Source organism: Xenopus laevis, chromosome 8L (genome assembly GCF_017654675.1).
Source record: "Xenopus laevis strain J_2021 chromosome 8L, Xenopus_laevis_v10.1, whole genome shotgun sequence".
Classification (NCBI taxonomy): domain Eukaryota; kingdom Metazoa; phylum Chordata; class Amphibia; order Anura; family Pipidae; genus Xenopus; species Xenopus laevis.
This window is the reverse complement of record NC_054385.1, coordinates 18,698,351-18,721,730: the sequence shown is the minus strand read 5'-3', so window position 1 is coordinate 18,721,730 and position 23,380 is coordinate 18,698,351. Positions and strand designations below refer to the sequence as shown.

General features: G+C 41.3%; 1 protein-coding gene across 3 annotated transcripts in view; it reads right to left on the bottom strand.

The window, feature by feature from the left end:
- The window catches only part of mapkap1.L (MAPK associated protein 1 L homeolog), a 133,807-nt gene that overhangs the window by 51,691 nt on the left and 58,736 nt on the right, over positions 1 to 23,380 (bottom strand). For all 3 annotated transcript variants that reach the window (XM_018228648.2, XM_018228647.2, NM_001086997.1), the window contains 3 exon segments: positions 19,454 to 19,561; positions 10,689 to 10,829; positions 2,684 to 2,821 (listed from right to left, as the gene is read on the bottom strand). In XM_018228648.2, the coding sequence (XP_018084137.1) occupies positions 2,684 to 2,821; positions 10,689 to 10,829; positions 19,454 to 19,561 (387 nt within the window).

Here is a 23,380-nt window from a genome sequence, read left to right as displayed (position 1 = left end):
TAAATATGTTCATCTCAAGTCAACATGGATTGCTATAATTAGATTCCTAACCCTAATATTAGACTCCTAATATTTTCACAATAGCCAACATCTGTGTGGGCTTCTACTATAATAGAATACAGGACCCTAGCTCAAGGGGTCTACCTACAGACTCTCATTAAAAAAACATGTAAAATATTTGATTTAAAAAAGATTACATTTGAATGCTGCACCTCTTGTGGAAGTATCCCTTTTCCAGAGCAACTGGAAAGAGAGGAAGTATTTCTAGACAACATGAATTGTGAATGGTAGATCAGTCAGCTGGCCTGCTTGGATATTTGACCACTATGATTGTAGTTAGAGTACTCCTTTCATGCAGACCAGGGCTGTCTAACCAGTGGTCCGTAAGTGACTCTTCAGTGGCCCAATGCCCCGTGCCTTTATATGATTTGACATTGCATCACGAGAGTGGCAATATTACAATCAAGGATGCTGTCCTGCTTTGTGATTGACTGGACAAGTGGTATGAGATACTTGATAGCTGTTGGAGTCACCTACAAGTCGTTCCTATGTGATATACAGACTGTAAACAATGAGGCCAAGTGTATTGGACAAGTAAACATAGTAAGTTAGGTTGAAAAAAAGACACAAGTCCATCAAGTTCAACCTTTTAAGTCAATATATAACCTGTCTAACTGCTAGTTGATCCAGAGGACGGCAAAACCCTATTTGAAGCCTCTCCAATTTGCATCAGAGGGGGAAAAATTCCTTCCTGCAATTCCTTCCTGACTCCAAGATGCAATGAGACCAGTCCCTGGATCAACTTGTACTATGAGCTATCTCCCATAACCCTGTATTCCCTCACTTGCTAAACACCATCTAACCCCTTCTTAAAGCTATCTAATGTATCAGCCTGTACCACTGATTCAGGGATACATTTCAGATGCCGGATAAAATCATAAACACCAACCAAAATACTGAAATTGTCTCACATGTACAACAAATAATAAGAGGGAAAAGATCTATCTGAAGGATACTACAATGTAAAACAAGACTGGAGCGAAAAAAAAGAGAATTGTGTTAAGGAGGGGGTAACAGAATAAAGGTAGAGTGGCAAAGAACCGCATAAAAAAGGAAGAGTTTGGAAGTGGAGAGTAGAAAGCTGGAAAGAGTCAGAAGAAGAAGGCAAATAATTAAAAAAACTATAAAAAATAAATAATGGAGACCAATTGAAAAGTTTCTTAGAATTAGCTATTCTACAACAGTTACTAAAAGTTAAATTAAAGGTAAACCACCCCTTTAAACCAATAAGAAGAAGAACCAAAAGGGGAAATCTAAAAAGGATGGGGTGGCCTTGTAATGCACCTACATACTCCTCACATGTAACTACAGCAGAATCACCGCAGGCCAAGCTTGGTTTTTCTCTGGGACTGACAGTTGCCCTTTAAGCAGTGAACTGCAATCACAGACTGAATCCTCAATGAGACACACAAGCTGCCAGCCTGCTGGAAAGGTCAGAGTACAATTCAAGGAATATAGTGTACTATAAACATTTACTGTAAATTATAAAAGTGTGATTTTCCTGCCAAAACAACTTGTTTTCAGCATCAATATTCCTTTAAGATGCCTTCAGGAAGGAAGGAATATGTCGGCAGGCTCGGATATTAAAAAGCACAGCCGGGTTTGTAGAATAATGTGGCCAGCAGATCACAGGATAATGAATACGTCTGCTGTCATGAGAGAAGTGATGGATGAAATTGTAATCCACTGGCTGGGATCCCACAGTACCTTGGCTGATGATGGCAAGACATAGGATGTGTAGAAGAACCAGGGCCAACCGGCACTCAAATGGATCCACAGGACCAGAGAAAATTAGTTAAAAAATAATTTTATTTATACAAAGTTAAAAATGTATATTTGCATCTCCATCCACCCTACACGTTTCGCATCCACTTAGAGCACTTAGCTGAAGAGCCCATGACTAAGTGACCTAAGTGGGTGCGAAATGCATAGGGCAGATGGAGATGCAAATATACATTTTTAACTTTGTAAAAATAAAATTATTTTTTAACTCATTTTCTCTGGTCCTGTGGATCCGTTTGAGTGCCGGTCGGCCCTGCTTCTTCTACATGTCCTTTGCCATATTGCTCCCTAAAGCTGGGGGTCTGGGGCTGGTGCACCCGGACCACATTCACTATTTGTTGAGTCATTTACAATTTATTCTGGAGCACCGTGTTTCTGCCAACTATTGAAATGATGATGGCAAGACGCCTACATTTATATAGTGAAACACCTTACAAGCTTGTAAGAATCCCTAACAGATCCCTAACTCAGCAATACCTAATTATAAATATACTACGTGCAGAGGGGCATTACCCACGTGGGGGCATTGCTGCAGCTTATAATTAGTTTTTTTTTTTTTGCAGGAAGATTGCATATTAATAACCAAAAACATTCCCATAATTCAGAGGCGTAGAATTCATTACCTTTATTACCTTTTAATTAACACTAATCCTTCCTGTAAACATCAATATATCCTAGACTGGTGTAAAACAGGAGGAGTTACGCACAAAGCTGTCATTACAGGGGGTATCAAAAGGGGTAAATGCCCAGGGTCCCACTGCAGTAGAAAGACGAAGATGGCAGTAGAGCAAGATGAAAAACACAACATACATCTGTATACACTTTACCCAAAGTCACTTACTTGGACTTTTCTCCTCTGCCAGATCACATGCGCAGAGCAGATCTGAATCAATGGAGATTGGCTTCTGTTTGATCCAAAACTTGGTGCTGGTCTTCTGATTGGTCACTGGATCAATCTCCACTTTCTCACCAGAGATCCCTGTGGACAAAGGACATCACCAGAAATTACTTGGCCTCACTTACAAATCAATTAGGGACCCCCAAACCCAAGGTTTAATTTATTTTTATTTTGTTCTTTAATGGTAAATAACTGGAGCTGCAGAAAGCAAAGAGAAGGTACAGCTCCTTTCATTTTCCTCCTGCAATGACCAATACATGTGGGTCCTATATTCATGTTACACAGATAATGACCAGGACAGTCCACCCAACATCCACATGCCAAAGACAAATATTAAGCATTTTGGACTCTTTTGTCATTTAAATGCAAATTCAACAAAGTCCATTCCAACAAACCTCTCTTAATCAAACTATAAAAAATATTTTGCATGTGTTTCTACAGTAGGGCCCGTCCAAAGAGTACTACATAACTCTTTAGCTGGGGGACTCCACTTAACACCAGGTCAGGGCTCTCCAACCTGTGCTCCCTCCCAAAACATGGCTGTAAGTGCTGAAATGTGATATGGACTAGCTGAAAAGCCTTCCGATATTTTTATTCCTTAATAATGGCATCACGCGGGTCCATTTTTTTGGAACCCGTACCCGACCCGTAGCTGCAACCTGCAATCTGCAACCCGGACCCGCATTCTTACCCGCTTGGACCCGATACCCGACCCGTAAGTACTTTATCTGCAACCCGGACCTGCAAGCCATTGACCATCAGGAAGTGCTGTCATTGTAAAGCGGAAGTGACATCATCGGAAGTAGACATGATCAGAAAAAAGGAGTAAAAATCGCTATTGAGAAGACCTGCGGCCCGACCTGCAACCCTGCAGAACCGCCGACTCGCGTCTATACCTGCTCCCGGAACTTCTACCCGCAACCCGCAGGGTACCGCAGGTTTTTGCGGGTAACCTGCGGGTACCCAACCCGCTGCAGGACTCTACATCAAGCCTCATTTTTACTGACCTGGCAGGCAAAATACTGGCTGGGTGGCAACATTAGATAAGGTAGAGCAGATGTACTATAAATATACTGACCGTTCTATGAACACACAATGACTTGTATAGAGTATATAATATATATGTGTCCTATACACTCAACACAACACTTGCATGTTCTTGGGAGTGAAAGTTATGGCAGATAAGGTTGAAAAAAGTTCTATCAAGAGTAGGGATGCACCGAATCCACTATTTTGGATCGGCCGGACCCTCAAATCCTTCGCGAAAGAAAACAGTTAACCAAATCCGAATCCCAATTTGCATATGCAAATTAGGGGTGGGAAGGGGAAAACATTTTTTACTTCCTTGTTTTGTGACAAAAAGTCACGCAATTTCACTTCCCGCACCTGATTTGAATATGCAAATTAGGATTCAGATTCAGTTCGGCCAGGCGGAAGGATTCAGCTCCTGCTGAAAAAGGCCTGAATCATTGAATTCTGTGCATCCCTAATCTAAAGTATTGAACCTTTTGAGGTAACTCCTTTAACTCTTACATGGAACTATGCAGAAAACAGGCATATTCCCTCCTGGTTACCATAGAAGTGTGGTTCCTTAGACAGGGAAGGAGTTAACGTTGTTAATTTGCCAGTCTCTATCATGAAAAAAGCCCACGTAACACCAAACTCTTCCAGATGAACAGATGATGCCGGAGGTTTGAACCTGGAGTGATTTTTTTCGACAGTAGCCGAATATAAACCAGCAGTGACACCTAAAGTGGCCGCTGATTTATAGCTGCGGTGAGTTTGGGCCTGTGTCCCCATGAATATTAGCACTACAAATCTGGGCCCATTTAGCACAGAGAGCCTGGTACATACATCACTGGCTCCTGCTCCCAGTCAAGGTCACCCTCAGAGCCATCAATCTTTCCAGCAAGGGGCAAGTGGGCCAGGCGTGGAGTAGAGCAATGGGAGAGACCAGGCGCTCCTGTCCCTCTCATCTGCCTTTTTATCATGTAAAGAGCGTGCAAACTTCCATTATTTTTATCAGCTGCATGGGACTTGCCACATCCATCCATTACTTTCCTGTATGTACCAGAGTATTGTCTCTCCCTCTCACACTTGCCTGTGTTGTGCGACTCTATACAGATGTGTGTTGTACAGTAGAATGCTATTATCTGTATACAGCACCAATTTAAGTTAACAGAAAGCTTACAGTCCATGTTGAACATGCCATGAAATTCAAACAGAAAAGAGAAGCATTTATGTATAATAAAAGGTATAGGCTAGAGGGGTCCCCAACCTTTTTAAACCGTGAGCCACATTCAAATGTAAAAAGAGTTGGGGAGCAACACAAGCATATAAAAGTCACTTGGGGTAACAAATAAGGGCTGTGATTGGCTATTTGGTAGCCCCTATGTGGACTGGCAGCATACAGTAGACTCTACTTGGCACTATACTTTGTTTTTATGCAATTAAAAGCCTGGAATTAAAAAGTAAGCACCTGCTTTGAGGACTCTGAGAGCAACATCCAAGGGGTTGGTGAGCAACATGTTGCTCTAGAGCTACTGGTTGGGGGATCACTGGGCTACACAAATGCTGGTACTAAGCGTAGGCACGTGCCCAAGGAAAGCATGAAGCTAAATATGACTCTATCCAACATTTACCTACTGTTTGTTAGTCGTTCCTTTCAAAGCGGGAGGCAAAGGTGTTGGGAAATAATCATACCATGGCTGTTAAAGGAGATTTCAACCCGTAACATAAAAAAGCCCTACCCCCCTACCCTACGTAGACCCCCTTCCCTCCTTACCCCCAGCCTACCTGGTACCTGGGGCAAATGCCCCTAACTTTTTACTTACACCTGCAGATTCTCTCCTCAGGAGTTCACGGCAGTCATCTTCTTTTCTTCGTTAAACTTCAGAAGCAGACCATCATTTTCTGCGCATGTGCAGTTGGAATAATATTTCGGTCCCGAACAACTGCGCATGCGGTGAAAGACACAACAATTTGCGGAAATTTTCGTGACATTTTTCGTGACTTTCGGGCGCATACGCAATTGTTCGGGACCGGAATATTACTGTAGTTAGTGTAGGTATGGGTATATATAATTTATCTGAGAGTAGGGAGGGGTGTGTGTATGGATGCTGGGTTTTCATTTGGAGGGGTTGAACTTGATGCACTTTGTCTTTTTTCAACCCAATTTAACTATGTAACTATGTAACTGCACATGCGCCGAAAACAACCATCTGCTTCTGAAGTTTAACTAAGAAAAGAAGATGGCTGCTGTGAACAGAATCTGCACCGAGGGGTAAGTAAGTAAGGGGTAAGTAAAAAGTAAGGGGCATTTGCCCCGGGTACCAGGTAGGCTGGGGGTGAGGAGGGAGGGGGATCAACGTAGGGTAGGGCTTTTTATATATATATATATATATATATATATATATATATACACACATTTATATATATATATATATATATATATATATATATATATATATATATATATATATATATATATATATATATATATATATATATATATATATATATATAGTGAATAAAGTACCCCCTCTTGTAAAATATAAGGATATTATAAGTTACCGAGGAGTTTCATGACCATATAAAAACACGAGGCCGAAGGCCGAGTGTTTTTATACAGGTCATGGAACTCCGAGGTAACTTCTAATATCCTCATATTTTGCAACTGGGGGTACTTTATTTATTATAATACACAAATTTCAATGAGTCATGTGACAGAAATGACATCAGAACTCACCGTTTATAACTGATGACATCAGAACTCACCGTTTATAAGGATATAATTTACAGGATATTCATGGCTTTTGTGTATTATATATATATATAATATAAGGCGGATTAGTAAATAATTCAGGCTATTGAAACATGGCAGCTCCGAAGCACAATTAGCATCAGAATTTAATAATCAGCCCTGTAGCATCAGCTTATGACAGTTAAACCTCATTTTGTGCTTGATGATTTGTGAAGACCCCTAAGTTTAGCTTCATAAAGCACACTGAACATGTGTGTTTCGCAGACACTTCCAACAGAATCCAAGATGGGAAACTCCAGTGACGACTTTGGAGGCCTGGATCATTCCTACAATAGAGATGCTGAACCTTTAGGCACCTTGGGAAAAGATCTGCTCATTTAGTGACCTTGCCAAAAGACCGGATCTTTTAGTATATATGGCTAGTAATAGGAAGGGCTTATGATAATGTAATTCACAGGGTGGGAGGTCTGGAAATACCAAAAGTTGGACCTGCCACCCGTCCAAGCAACACACACACATATATTACACCATGTAGCCATAGCCATAAATAACCTGAAAATTATATCCTTCTATATGATGTCATCGATTATAACCAGAATTTAGTGATGTCATTTCTGTCTCAAGACTCAATGAAACTTGTGTAGTATAATAAATAAGGATGCACTGAATCCACTATTTTGGATTCGGCCGAACCCCCAAATCCTTTGTGAAAGATTTGGCCGAATACCGAACTGAATCCTAATTTGCATATGCAAATTAGGGGTGGGTAGGGAAAACATTTTTCACTTCCTTGTTTTGTGACAAAAAGTCACGCGATTTCCCTCCCTGCCTCGACTTTGCATATGCAAATTAGGATTCTCATTCGGTTCGGCCGGGCAGAAGGATTCTATATATGGTCATGGAACTCCTTGGTAACTTATAATATCCTTATATTATAGGGGGTACTTTATTCACTATATATATTATCTATACTACAGTTAGGCATAAACAAATGAGTATGTGTTTGTGCTGTGTATATCCATCTATCCATACAACATACACAATAGGTTGCAGAACTAAGCACACATCATATAGCCAAGGCAGTTCCATAACAACATACAAATAGCAGGGAGCTATAGCACAGTAATTGCCGCAAATGAGCCATCGCTAGTACAAAGAGACTTGCCGAGATTAGAACTAATGCAAATATTTCTGGAGACTGCCCTCTGTACTACAGTCTTAGGGTAAGGACACACTGGCAGATCCGGGGAGATTAGTTGCCCCAGCGACTTCGGGACGACACTCAATACTGTTCACAAGATCAAACGTTTCGGGACCGAATGGCCCTTCTTCACTGATGAAGGGCTATGCGGCCCCGAAACGTTTATTCCATGGTGCTCTCAACACTGTTCACAAGATCAAAGCTTGGGATCACCCCGTTTGATGCATAAGGAGGTATCGGCTTTCTCTATTGCTGGATTTTTCATTATAGCCGGCAGCTTCATTTTCTGGAGTCGCCCCGAAGTTTCCTCGTGAAGCAACTTCGGGTGACTTCTGAAAACGAAGCGCTGCAAGTGCCATCACGCTGGTGAGTTTTCATTATAGTTGGCGTGAAGGTAGGGAAAGGCAGTTCGGGGAGATTGTCGCCCCGAAGAAGAGGCAATTTGTTGCCGGGCAACTAATCTCCCCGAATCCTTACCCTTAATGGACCTAGGAGGTGCTGGAGAAACTGCACCGTGGCCACTGAACAGTTCCTGCGTGAGATCAATATGATCAACAAAAGACGTGGGCCGGCAATCAATAGCTCCAGATAGAAGTGTTTGCTTTTCCTTGTGACAGGCTGGGATTACTGAATTTCTATCCGTGAACTTCACCATGCCATCTTTTAAGCAGGTCACAAGTGCGTCGGGAGTCAGGAAAGGCATCTGCCTTTTTATTGCATGATTTTATGATTATTAAATGACTAAACCATCCCTTTTTACATTTTAAATTAATCAAAATTCATTTAAAAACTTCAGTGGTTTTAAAGTTATATGTAAATGTAATTGCCACCGAAAGCAAAATCTGCCTGGCTGCTTATATTCTCCGCACTACTGAACTCCTGAAACAATATAGCAGAAGCCATCAACAGAACTGACTTCTGCTCATTGTTTTAAGAGTCAGGAAAGCAGACCCTGCTTTTAAGAGCAATAACATTTACAAATTACTCTAAGGGCATAGACACAAGCTGCTCTTTCGGGAGATTAGTTGCCCAGCAACAAATCATTTCTTCTTGGGGTGACTAATCATCCCGAACTGCCTTCCCGCCGGCTAGAATGTAAATCGACGGTGGGATGGCACTCGGATCGATTCGGCTTTCCAAAGTCGCCGAAGTTTCCTCGTGTGGCAACTTAGGGCGACTTTGGAAACGAAGCGTTCCAAGTGCCATCCCACTGGCAATTTACATTTTAGCCGGCGGGAAGGCAGTTTGGGGAGATTAGTCAACCCAAAAAGAAGCAATTTGTCGCTAGGTGAATAATCTCCCGAAATAGCAGTGTTCTAAAACCCCAAGTTGCTTTAAAGGGGTTGTTCACTTTTGAGTAAACTTTTAGTACGATGTAGAGAGTGATATTCTGAGACAATTTGCAATTGGTTTAATTTTTTTGTTATTTGTAGATTTTGAGTTATTTAGCTTTTAATTCAGCAGAGCTCCAGTTTGCAATTTCATCAAAATGGTTCCTAGGCTCCACATTAACCTGCCAACCAGGCATTGATTTGAATAAGAAACTGGAATATGAATAGGAGAGGTCCTGAATAGAAAGATGAGTAATAAAAAGTAGCAATATTAATAAATCTGTAGCCTTACGGAGCATTTGTTTTTAGATGGGGTCAGTGACCCCCATTTAAAAGTTGGAAAATAAATGATGAAAATTAAATAATGAAGAATTACCCCTTAAAACTAAATTTACTTTTTTTTGGGTGGAGTTACACTTTAACTAGTTTTATTCGAAATTTCTGCTTGTCCTCAGCGACCCAACTTTCTACTCGTATCTGCAATGAAATAAACAAGGGAGCAATGCAGAAACTCACAGGCCGAGAGTATAAATGCTGAAAGTCATAGGAAATATTGTGTTGCTTCAATTTAAGATATTGTCTATAATTTAGGGCACAATGCATTGGATTAGTTGCTGGCAAAAGGCTGCTCATCAGGAACTGAACTCAAGCCTCAATGTCCCTTTAAACCCCAACTGATGTCTTAAAAATGGACAAAATACTGCAGGAGATAAGAAGGAATGCTCTGTCCATCCAGCATAAAACAATGGCAGTATCATTAAGTAACACCTTCGTGGAGACTAGGGGAAATAATGATACCCTCAGCTTTCGAGATTTCCATTTCACAAATCCAAAGCGAAAATAAAAAGTGAAAAGCATAGAGGCCTTTTAAGTGAAACATCGCAGGTACAAACGACACACAACACGACTGTCGGATGAAGACGCAACGTGCGGCATTCACATGTAGGCGCAGCGTGACGCATCACACCGGATTGTCCCCTGGAGTTCAGCCATTAGGGGCAAATTTATTAAGGTTCAAGTGGTAAATTGGAATTTTTAATTTTTTTGAGTCAAAACTCACAAATTCGAATTTAAAAGCACCAACTTGAATGTGAAATTGAAATTTATCACACCTTGACCATGGAAACCATTCTAATTCGAATATTCTCCAACTAAACCCTGCTGAGTTCATTTACAAGTAGGGATGCACCATATTCAGGATTCGGTTCGGGATTTGGCCATTTTCAGCAGGATTCGTATTCCGCCGAATCCTTCTGCCCGGCCGACCGGAACCTAATTTGCATATGCAAAATAGGGGTGGGGAGGGAAATCTCGTGACTTTTTGTCACAAAACAAGGAAGTAAAAAATATTTTCCCTTCCCACCGCTAATTTGCATATGCAAATTAGGATTCGGTTCAGTATTCAGCCGAATTTTTCGCAAAGGATTAACAAGTCAAAGGCAGAGGTCCATTGAACCATTTGAATATGTTAATTGCCTTCCTGACATTTGAGGGGGTTTTTTTTCCCATTCCCATTCGAGTTGTGAGTACATTCAAATTTATAAGAGTAAAAAAAGATTCACATAAATGCATAAATTCGGCCTTTGATAAATAACCCCCTTAGTGGTGTGCACACAATATAAAGTGACAATATAAACAAGCTGAGGAACTCACCAAGCTGGACATCAGTGGTAAAGCGCAATCGGTGGATCATGCTGACTTTAAAAGACTTGTACTGGTGGCTGCTGAGCATGTCCTGCACTGTTGCAATGTCAATCTGGGTCTCCTCCTCTGGATGCTCCTCTCCTCTGGAACCTGTTAAAAGGATAAAACAGTCTAATTGATCTATGGAGCAGGGTTGCAAGTTTATTTCAGCCTACTTTATACTACGGATTTATTTTTGGAGAATCCAATATCGGATTGTTGTGTTATCAAATCAGATAGATCTTGCACTGGATGCAATCTGCAGCTGAACTCCTGCATTGACCCATCTGAGATCTGCTGGCCCAACAACTGAATGATCTGATTTCTATTGGCAGCCAATCGTATTGCATATGGACAGCTTTACTCTATGTTCTAGTATCGGTATGGGACCTACTATCCATAATGCTCGGGACCTGAGTTTTTTTCCAGAAAATGGGGTTTTCTGTGATTTGGATCTTCATACCTTAAGGCAGTGGTGTCCAAACTTTTTGTAATGAAGGCCAGATTTAGCGAGGTGAAAATGTGTGGGGGTCGACCATTCAGCCTGACATGCTTTGAATCATTAACATCATTTAAACAAGGAATCACGTAGCAGTAATATTTGGTCACATTAGTGAAATGATCTGCCACTTGGTCTATACTGCTGCCTGTGTGCTGAAGGTGTTAGCAATAGACATGTACTGGCACATAGTGATGCGTCACTCTCACATACTTCTTTAGTTTACAGTACTGGCACGTCAGTATTGACACCTTCAGCCCTAAAGAAGTACGTGAGAGTGCCCATCACTATGTGCCACTACGGGTCTATTGCCAAGACCTTCGGCACACAGGCATCAATATAGAGTTTAGACCAAGTGGCAGATCATTTCACCAACGTGACCAAATATTACTGCTACAGTTACGTGATTCCTGATTGTACTGTGCTGGAGGGCCATATTATTATTATTAATTTCATGATGGAGGCTGAGGGCCAGTGTAAATTTGAAAATGGGCCGTAATTGGCCCCCAGCCTGACTTTGGACATACCTGCCTTAAGGGTAGAACTACACAGGCGTTTTGAATCCGATACCTTCCATTCCGATGTGACGCAGTACAGGCGTCACATCGGATGCGTCGAATCTAAGGTTAGTAATAGGAATGTCGGACGTTGTCGCAGCGTGCATCCGTCACGGCACGACTGTCGGATGCGAATGATGCATGTTGCGTCTTCATCAGACAGTCGTGTTGTATGCACGCTGCGACAGTGTCCAACAATCCTATTACTAACCTTCAATTCGGCGCATTCGACTTGGCGTCTCCGCTTCCTCGTGTCACGTCTGAACGGAAGGTACCGGATTTAAAACGCCCGTGCAGTTCTATCCTTAAAGGAGAAGGAAAGGTTAAAACTAAGTAAGCCTTATCAGAAAGGTCCATCTAAATATACCAGTAAACCCCCAAAGTAGTGCTGCTCTGAGTCCCCTGTCAAAAGAAACAGTGCATTTCTTTCCTTCTATTGTGTACACATGGGCTTCTGTATCAGACTTCCTGCCTTCAGTTTAAACCTCATTGCCCTGGGCAAGAGCATGCTCAGTTTGCTCCTCTTCCCCACCCCCTCCCTTCTCTGCTGTAATCTGAGCCCAGAGCAGGGAGAGACTCAGGCAGGAAGTGATGTCACACCATGTTAATACTGCAGCTCCTATCCTAAACAAACAGAGAGTTTCTAGAGCTTTTTACTCAGGTATGGTAAAACATTCTACAGAATAAATATAGCATTCTAGCTTGCACTATTGCAGCTAATCTATTGGCAATAAAATGCCTACATAGCTTTCCTTCTCCTTTAAGGCAGGCATGTCCAAAGTCAGCCCGGGGGCCAATTACGGCCCATTTTCATATTTACACAAATTTACGTCTGCCCCGGGAAATTTGAAGAAAGAAGAAGCCGGAAGAAGATCACTCTGTGGTGCTCATTGGTATAACCCTGGGCTGATGCAGTTTTCTGCACTGGCCCAGGGTTTCAGGTAAGTCAATACAATCACTTGGGGGTGCCTAACATTTGTCACCCCCAAGTGCACCAAGCCTTTCCTTCTCCTTTAAAGGAGCAGCAACACAAAAAAATGAAAGCTTTTTAAAGCAATTCATTAGTAGAAACACAACTATAGTTTATATAAATAAGCTGCTGTGTAGCCATGGAGGCAGCCATATAAAGCCAAAAAAGGACAAAAGCCTTAGTTTTACATAGCAGATAACAGAAAAGCTCTGTAGAATATAATGGGAACTTTCGGTTTTCTACTAATTAACCTGTGCCTTTTCTCCTTTTTCCAAACTGAATGGCTGCCTCCATGGCTACACAGCAGCTTGTTGATATAAACTACTGTAGCATTTCTGAAGAAAGCCCACCAGTTTTACTAGTGCAAGGCAACAGTACATTATATTTTCATTACATTTTTTTGCTGTTACTGTTCCTTCAATTCACACACATAATGGAACACAGATTGGTGCTGCAACATAAAACGATGAGCTTCGGGTGATTTTGTGCGCCAGTTAAAATGCCCCATTTTACCAGATTCTCCCTCAGTTGCTTCTGAACTACAGTTCCCAGCATTCACTTTCAAACCACAACGAGGGAGTGTTGCTGAGAGGAATGCACGCCATACAACATAAACTCCATTTGTTTCTATTATTGTACGGAAATATTTTATCAGCACAGGCAGAAAAGGAGGAAGAAATGATTTCATTAAAATAATAATAAATCTCTGTAAATAAACAGAAGATGAAGCAGAAAAGGCAACGGTGCCTCCCACTCTGGCAGTGAAGGAGTCAACCCTAGCCTTCACCCGCTCCTCTATGATTTAGATACTGGAGGACTTTAACAACTTTTTCCCATAAAGCTGCCACCGACCCCATTACCAACCTCATATATTCTTCTTTACCAACACCCTGACTTTTTCCTGGAGCTATTAGTTATTGCTGCAGATAACCATGCATTAAGCCAAAATGTCAATTACTTTAAAAATACCACTACAGAGCCCCCACGCGCTGGCTCGCTTCTTTCATTTTCCGACGCGATTTTGGACGGCAACCAATTCGAAAGTGAGGGTTTCTGACGGATTTTGTTTAAATATAGCCACTGAGATGGCAGCCCTGGAACCGGGAAATAATCAGTCAGATGCTTTTAAATAAAGTGCTGCATAAAATATGGCAGAAAAAGTGATTTAGGCTTTTGCGGAGACAGTGTGACAAGTCTGCTTACTGCTCTGGCTAATGCAGGGGCCCGAAAGGAGCACGGTGTGGATTTCAGCAGCAGATTAATGGACCCGCCATTGTTGGGTGCCTGGTGTGTGCTTGGAAACTTACATACATACCACTTGATTTGCACTCGTACAAAGAAAAGAATATTCACATTAGAGGCAATAGATTAGCTAGGAAAGATGGTATACAGGAAAGGGATTTATTCACTGGAAACAAAGAAAGCTCCAAAACACAGGAATGGCATCATCCATACATTAAATTTTAAGCAATTGTTTTTTTTTTATGAACTTCCATTTTCTCTTTTGGGATTATTTAATGTTTGAATGCTTTTAACATACTTAAGGTACGGTGATCCAAATTACAGAATGATCCATTATCTGGAAACCCCAAGGTCCCACACTTTCCAGATACTTGCAGGAGGATATGCAGATCCAATACAGGTATGGGACCTGTTGTCCTGAATGCTCGGGACATGGGGTTTTCAGGATAAGGGATATTTCCAGAATTTGGAAACCTCACCTTAAGTCTACTAAAAAATCATTTGAACATTAAATAAACCCAATAGATTTTAGCATCCAATAAGGATTAATTATATCTTAATTTGGATCAAGGTACTGTTTTAGTATTACAGAGCAAAATGAAATCATTTTAAAAAAAATTGAATTATTTCATTATAATGGAGTCTATGCGAGATGGCCATCCCGTAATTTGGAGCTTTCTGGATAACGGGTTTCCGGATAACAGATCTCATACCTGAACTAACCTACAAGCAGTCAAACCCTGCTTTCTCAGAACCAGCCAACTTTTGTTCCGCAGTTCCCCCAGGAGGATTGGGTGAAACAGCACAACCAACCTGAATAACCAGGAGCAAATGTACAGTATCTATAAATGGTGACAAAATACAAAAACTACAAAACAGGCAGCTGCCCACGTCATAGTTTGGAACAAGAGTGGAATGTTCTGGGTGGCCAGTAGGGTTCTTAGGGGGCAAATTTACTAAATTGCGAAGTGGCTAACGCTGGCGAAAATTCGCCAGCGTGAAGGCATTTTCCCACTTCGCAAATTTACTAACAGTCACCCTGGCAAAAATTTGCCAGCGTTGTAGATAAAGCACCCGAACGAAGGTGAAGTTGCACTCTGGCGAAACTACGCAAATTTACTAAGATAATAAACTTTTATTAACTTTCCCTGGTCTTGTGTAGTGTTCTGTATGAGCTGCTGCATACACACACATTCAAATTTATATTTGGCGCCGTATGCAAATAAGCCTTCACTAGCGCAACTTCGCTTTAGTGAATTTGCCCCCTAATAAATGTGGAAACATTTATTCTCAGTTACTGAGAGTAGAGACCAAATTGATTTTTTACCTAGGTACAAGGCAGCCTCTCTTGGCCTAAATTTTGACTTTGACATTTCCTGCTATGTATAATTGTCACTCTTTTTTTCTTTCCCTTTTTTTGATATATTTACTTTGTATTTTGTACTATATACTCCCTAATTAAATCAACCTATGTATTTCTTAGCCTTGGGGGTGTGTCTAATGAATCCTAGGATTCAAATGTGTTCCATTGGATTTTGAAGTTTTTTTTCCTGATTGGCACACTTGGTAGCACCGCCTACTTGTTTCCCATTGGCCTCTTCTCTTTTAAATGTCCTGTATGTATTATTCAATGTTCAGCCTATGACTAAGTGTCCCTGGTAGACACGAAACGCGTTAGGTCTTGATTCTTAATTATGGAGAATAAAATGTAAGCATTTTAACCTTTTACAATCTGACTCCGGTTCTACTAATTTGTGGGTTCAGACCAGTGCCAGCCTCTTTTGATGTTTCCTGGTGTCTGCTCCCTTTGCTGAAGGTCTGGGGCGTGTACACCCAGGCCCACCGAGCATAGCGGTAAGCTCGTTCAACGCACTAAAAACACTGCATATACTGGTTACATTTCAGGCCACTAGGATTGCCACCTTTTCTCGAAAAAAAATAACGGCCTTCTTATATTTTTATGGTTTTTCCCTATAAATAACGGACATCAAGCAACATTTTTACCGGCCAGGGGGCAACCCTAGTGGCCATTGCCCCTTGACGCCCCCCCCCTTGTTCTGAGGCCTATAAAACAAAAGATGGGGACTGAATACTTACTTATGCATACAGTAGAGTCCTGTGCGGAACCAATTTGTTTAACGCCAACCCGACCCGCGGGTTACCCACAAAAACCTGCGGGTTGCAGGTAGAAGTTTCGGAAGCGGGCATAGACGCGGGTCTTCTCAATAGCTAGTTTTACTCCTTTTTTTCTGATCACGCCTACTTCTAATGATGTCACTTCCGGTTTACGACAGCACTTACTGTTTCTTGATGGTCAGCGGGTCGCAGATCGGGTTGCGGATAAGGTCCTTGCGTGTCGGGTAGCGGGTCCAAGCGGGTCCAAGCGGGTAAGTATGCGGGTTGCGGGTCTTTGTTTGGGTTTAACAAATTGGTTAAGCACAGGACTTTAGCATACAGCATATTTTGGTGGTTTTTTTTGTGTTTAAATGTAGTTTTTTTTTTAGAAAACATTATATTAAAATTAATCTAGTATTGTTTTTCAGTTCTTTAATATACAAATATCAGAGAAGGATTTAGTGTAGGACTGGGAGAACATGGGAGAAGTTGGCAGTTGCTTGTACAAGGAAATGTATGTAAACTGACCAATACATGGCTGAGAGGGGTTACACTGGAAACATTCTGACTTATTTTAATACACTGGTATTTTGCTTAATGAAAAGTTGTTGAATGAAATGAATTGTAATTCAGTTAATTGCACACTCACACACACAAACACACAGTCTCCAGTTAGCGTTTCCTATAATACACAGGCTTTTCATACAGGTCTAAAGCCACTTAACCAATTTTAATATATTAAGACCAATTTCCCTTGAATACTAATTAGTTCTTAATTATAAGATGACGAGGGGAGCATCATGGGAAACGAGCGGCAGGATATAAAATTCAATTAGCCGTGGAAAGAACAGGCTTCTGCACAAGTTCCATGTAAAGGGGAGGAAAAGGCTTCATAAATGGACTGTAAATCTGTCTGATAGTTGGAGAAATACACATGGCCCCCATGTTTGCACAACTGTGCGGCCAGAATTAATGTGCATATCTAGACTTAGTGCTGGGATCAGCAAAAAATTGCAGACATTTCCTATTATAAGGTCGGGAAAAGAGCATGTGGTTCTTGAGCAATGCAAACTACATTTACGAAGTGCAGGGCATGAAACAAAAATGGGAGGCCTTGTGGTAATGTGTGAGAAGTGCAGGCAAGGCACATAATGGCAGATTGCACATCTGCCATTATGTGCCTTGCCTGCACTTCTCACACATTACCACAAGGCCTCCACGCTGTATTTTTGAGTGGCAGGCATGAGGAGGTATTTGTTCTGCCTTCCACCTTCTAACGTGCAAGTTCTTTTTAATTGAGTACTAAAGCTAATGCCACACCGGGCTGCTCAGTTGTATATCTGCACCCAAAGCCACTGCTTTGGCCTGGGTGCAGTGACATGGAGGGGATTTTGGTTCTAATATCCACTCTGTGTGTGTCTGCACTTGGGCCAATGCAATGGCTTTGGAAGCGAACACAGGAGATGCAAGTACAGGTATGGGACCGGTTATCCAGAATTCTCAGGATCTGGGGTTTTCCCAAATAACGTCTCTTTCTGTAATTTGGATCTACACAACTTAAGTCAGGGTCCCCAACCTTCTCTACCTGTGAGCCACATTCAAATGTAAAGATGGTCGAGAAGCAACACAAGAATGAAAATAGTTTCAGGCGGTGACGAATAAAGGCTGTGATCGGATATTTGGTAGCCCTTATGTAGACTGGGAGCCTACACGAGGCTCTGTTTGAGAGTAAATCTGGGTTATAACTTACGTCCAAGCCAGGAATTCAATAATAAGCACCTGCTTTGAGGCAACTGGGAGCTATATCCAAGGGGTTGGGGAGCAACATGTTGCTTGTGAGCCACTGGTTGGAGAATAATGTCATGTAAACATTTAAAAAATCATTTGAACATTAAATAAACCCAATGGCTTCCAATACTGATTCATTCGATCTTAGTTTGGATCAAGTACAAGGTACTGTTTTATTATAAAATATGATATGATTTCTGTGTATCCTGATATGATTTCTGTGTATATTTATTATGTGATTTGTCTTCCCCATATATACTTATATTAAATATATATATATATATATATATATATATATATATATATATATATTGTACAGCGCTGTGGCTCTTTAAAAATAAAGTTACACATTCATACAGTACATATTACAGAGAAAAAGGAAATCATTTTTAAAAAAAAATTGGATTATATGGATAAAATGGAGTTTATGGGTTACGGCCTTTCCGTATTTCGGAGCTTTCTGCAAAGCGGATCACATACCTGTTTGAGTGGAGGGGCTGTTTCTTGGCCTGCGCTCATACACATGCTGGGAAACATTTCCCTGTGCCATTAAAACAAGGGGCAAGCTTTTGTGACACTTAATGCTCTAGATATACTCTCCTGGTCTGTATTATATCGCCTGATTTACATTTAGCGGCAGATTTGTTAAGGGTCAAATTGAAAATTCAAATTCTTGAATTTTTTTTATGGTCAAAACTCTCAAATTCAAATGGTGAATCATCCAAACTTGATTCGAGTTTTAATTTGAGTTCAAAATTTGAGATTTATCATATTCTGGCCCTTTAAGACCTCAAATTCGACTAATCGCCTCTTAAAACCTGCCGAGTTCATGTATAAGTCAATGGGAGAGGTCCAGGGACCGATTTTGACATGTTAGTAGCCTTCCTGAGTTTTTTTTCGATTTGAATTCGATTTGAGTTTCGAATTTCGAGTATATTCGAATTTAAAGGAGCTTATAAAAAGACATGAATTCTAAACTCGACCTTTGATAAATGTGCCTTCCCATGTAGATATTCCTTCTGATCTATATATAATACAGATGCAATACCTACACTGTATATAATACAGATACCCCCCAGCTCAATTATGCACATATAAAGTAGCAGTTCAGCAGGTTTTCGATTGGACGTGTCTTTTTTTTTTTTTTTTTTTTTTTTAAATCTCAGCTACTATGTTATATGCAGCAGCCGGCTATAAAACAAATATCTGTAGTGCAGGGAGTGTAATACAGTAGCATGCTGCTTTTTAAATGAAAGAGATAAGGCGGTGTGCACTAATGTGTCATGCATTCTGTTTCCATCTCTTTGCGACCCCTTCATCAGTTATCTAGAGATTCTCATTTCAGCAGCGCAGGAGTCAGACCCTCCACACAGATCAGTCATGGACCGAGATAAACAGGACTCTGATGCTTATAAACAAAGCGAGTCAATCAATCACAGTTGGTAGGCATGTATTCCTATCAAGCAGAACAATGGGGAAATAAACCCCTAAAGAATCAAGTAGTAGCAGAAATGTCAGGGGCTAGAAGAAAAAAGGCTGAAAAGAATGTGAAATGGACACGTACTGTTCTCTCGCACTAGGCAGAACTCCAGGGAATTCTGACTTTCCAAAGTACTGTCCAAATCCACAGGTACGTTGGGCTGGCTTTGCTTCTCCAGGCGGTACTGGGGACCTGAAACACAGGAATTCAGTAAAGGCTTAAGATCTTAGCAACACAGTCTCTCTGTTATATATACACACATTTAACAATTTGTATCTCTACAAGAAGTACAAGAGTACCAAGAGCAATTTCTAACAGACCCAATGAATAGCTAGGACTACGGCCTCATATGAAATACTTCATAAATCACCCACCTAAAATGTATTTGCCCAAAAACTTGCTCTACAGTGTACACACTATATAGCGTTCTTTACCTATTCCACATATGGAGCATGTTGCTTTAAATATTACAGATACAGTCACTGAAGAGTTCCATGGTTGTATAAAGGCAATAGATTATAGGGAAAATTCCCTAAGCGGTGAAAATTCGCCTGCGACGGCTTCGCAGCCTTCGCATCACTTCGCCAGGTGTAAATTCGCCAGGTCAACGTTAATTCCCTAAAATGCGTAGTTGCGTCTAGGGGGCGCTGAACGCTGGCGAAGTTGCGCTAGCGTTACTTCGACAAGCAAAGCGAAGTTGCGATAGCGAATGGATGTATATGTTGCCGCAATTAATTACACAAGCCCGGGAAACATTAATAAAATAAAGTTGTTATAATGCCCTACACATAAGCCCACTGTATAGATTATGTGCCATTATGTCCCAAAATTTTTCAACTGAGTCCTATCCACTCCATTACACTTCGCCTGGTCTGAGCTGGCGAAGGCAAGTCTGGCGCAAGAGGTAACGTTCAATAAAATCCGCATCTTGCTGAATTTGCGGAGTTAAGTCCCTTCGTCAGAGCGGAGTACAGAGATGACGTCATGCTGGCGAATTTTCACTATCGTTAGTCACTTCGCCCTTTAGGGAATCTGCCCCTATAGGCAGAGTGCATTTATTGATTTTCAGACAGATATCAGTTGGTCAGGTCGATGGGCCCAATATACTGGGCAATCAATAATCTGCAGACTCGGTCTGCAGGGACCCAGTTGGCAGCTTTTATTGCCCTGTTTGGGCACCTTTACCCTAAGTAGAATAGATAGGCGGTTAAAGGAGAACTAAAGAAATAGCTAGAAATGTTGTACATTATGTTCTGGACTTCTGTACCAGCCCCAGGCAACCACAGTCCTTTAGCAGAAAAGATCTGTGTCTCCAAAGATGCCCCAGTAGCTCCATCTTCTTTTCTGCTGATTCACTGCAAATTCTCTGTGCTGCGGTCACTTACTGAGCTTAGGGACCCACTCACAATATACTATAAATGTTTAGTAATTAATACAGATAATTTCTACCTTTCAGCACAGAAACCAGTGCAGCTAGCATCAGAATTTACTAATCAGCCCTGTAGCATCAGCTTATATTACAGGCCAACCTCATTTTCTGCTTGATAATTAGTGACGACCCCTAAGCTTAGCTTCTCAACAGCTGCTCAGAGCCCACTGAGCATGTGAGTGTCACAGACACTTTCCAAGATGGTGACCCCCTGTGACAAGTTTGAAGTCCTGGATCATTGCTGCTAATGACAAGCTGAAACTTTAGGCTGGTGCAATAATGTCAGTATATAAAATTTGGCATTTTTAGCCATATCCATTTTAAGGGTTTTAGCAGAGAGCATTATAGGAAAAAATCAGGTTACTACAGGTTTAACGAGTCATCATCCTTTCATTCATGGAGTTGCTAAAGGGAATTGTAGTTCTGCTTGTGCTGCAGTACACATTTATCATCTCTACCTTATTACCTTCTCGTCTCCTAGTGCTAAATATTTACCTGCCTGCATTATTTGTATCCCTTGAACAGTGGGCTAAGAAAAATGCACCCCTCTGATCACAAATAAACCTTTGTATCAAACTTGGGACCCTAGAGATGGCTGTCAGGCAGAGGACTTTCAATACTGGACATAACACTCAGTACAAATGTCCAAGGGTTTATAATTTCTCCCCTACTTTTGCGGTTTGTCCTATCCTATACAAATTACTCTGAGCACTTAAAAAAATAATAATAGTAGTATACATAATGGTAGCTGTATAGTTATAATAGCGAGTATATGACATTTATTGACCACTTGCTTTCTGTATTACATAGACAGGAAGCTCAGTGTTTCAATACCATATAACGCAATAGCATTACACTGGCTAGTAAGGAACATTAGAGGTTAACATGAGAAGACGCCCTAGGGAGACCCTGTAATGTACCATTTAATACTCAAGTTGGACTGGGCTCTCCCAGAGACAGCACATATAAGACTGTAGGCCTCCTGTGCCCTTTACAGAGACCTTAAAAATGTCAGCGGCCTGAGAGGAAACAAGTTTGTTTATGTGGCAGCGGTTGGCGTTTATGTGAGGCAGTAATACGGCAGTCAGGAGAGAGCCAGGCTAAATGATTGATTTCCCCACACATAAAAGGCCTCTTTATGGCCCGCAAACAGATTTCGCTATGGGCTTTCTCTGCCAAGGTCCAAGAGAGAGCTGCTGGACCAGACTTCAATTTTTTGGTTGGACAAGTGCCTCTGAGAACGTGATGGCAGCTTGTACTCTGGCAGGAGCTCCTCCATTACTTCTATGGGGACAGAACAATAATCAAGAAGAACATTATAGCAGATAGAGAGCATTCCAAGACATGCCAGGTAACAAGCGTGAGGGTTTGTCTCAAGCTTTTATTAGACTGCAACACCCAGCAGTCCCTGGTGATCTATAGCTATGAATGCCACTGCCAGTTGTAGCCCTACAAAAGAGAAAAACTTGTGGGGTGCAATGAAGTTTCCTTTCATCTGCACTGCATCTCACTAAGCATTCAGATTCACCCCATGTAACAATAGCCTTAAGGTGGCCAAAGAAGTACAGATAGTATTGAACTAAACAAATTTTTGTACGATATTCGGTGAGTGTATAGTGGAAGATGAGCTGACCAATATCGGCAGAAGACTTGGATATCGGTCGGCTGGAAATTTTTGATCGGGCGCCTCTGAAGACACCCGAATATCAACCTGTATATCTGATGATTCAGCTCTACACGTGTGTATTGAAACTAATGATTTTTCCTGGAAAGATTTTTTTCCAGGAAAGATCGTAACTGTTATCTCTACGACCACCTTTCAGCTCATGACACACGGGACATATACTTTGCCAGTCGTTTCACCTGGAGAAGAAGCACCCTAATCTTGCCGAGGAGTTGTAACAGAAAAAAATCTGCCACTAGCATGGACAGGCAGATTATGGACAGAAAATGCTCAATTTACGCTGGTCTCATTCAAGCAATTTCCAGCTAAGTGGGTGAAAGACAAAATATTCTAACCTACTTAATTTTTCAGAAAAATGGTTTGACCTGTGTGCACCTACTAGTCCTTGCAAAAAATAATTCCAAGCATTCTGTTGCCCACCCACCTACCTTCTGCCATTAGCCTAAAGATGGCTGTACATGCCCAGATTTGGACATGCTACCTGATCAAAATGGGGGCTTCCAATCCTGATGGATTAAGCATTATCTGTCCTGATGGAACAAAAGAAAGGAGTAAAAAGGAGCCACAGCTGTCACTATTGTTTTGGGTGGCCTGTCTAAAACAATGATCCCCAACCAGTGGCTTGCGAGCAACATGTTGTTCACCAACCCCTTGGATGTTAGTCTCAGTGGCCTCAAAGTAGGTGCTTCTTTTTGAATTCTTGGCTTGGAGGCAAATTTTGGTTGCATGAAAACCAGGAGTACTGCCAAACAGAGCCTCCTGTAAGTTGCCAGTCTACATAAGGGCTACCAAATAACCAATCACAGCCTTTACTCAGCACCCCCATGCTTGTCTTGCTCTCCAACTATTTTTACATTTGATGTGATGTGGCTCACAGGTAAAAAAAAAAAGGCTGGGG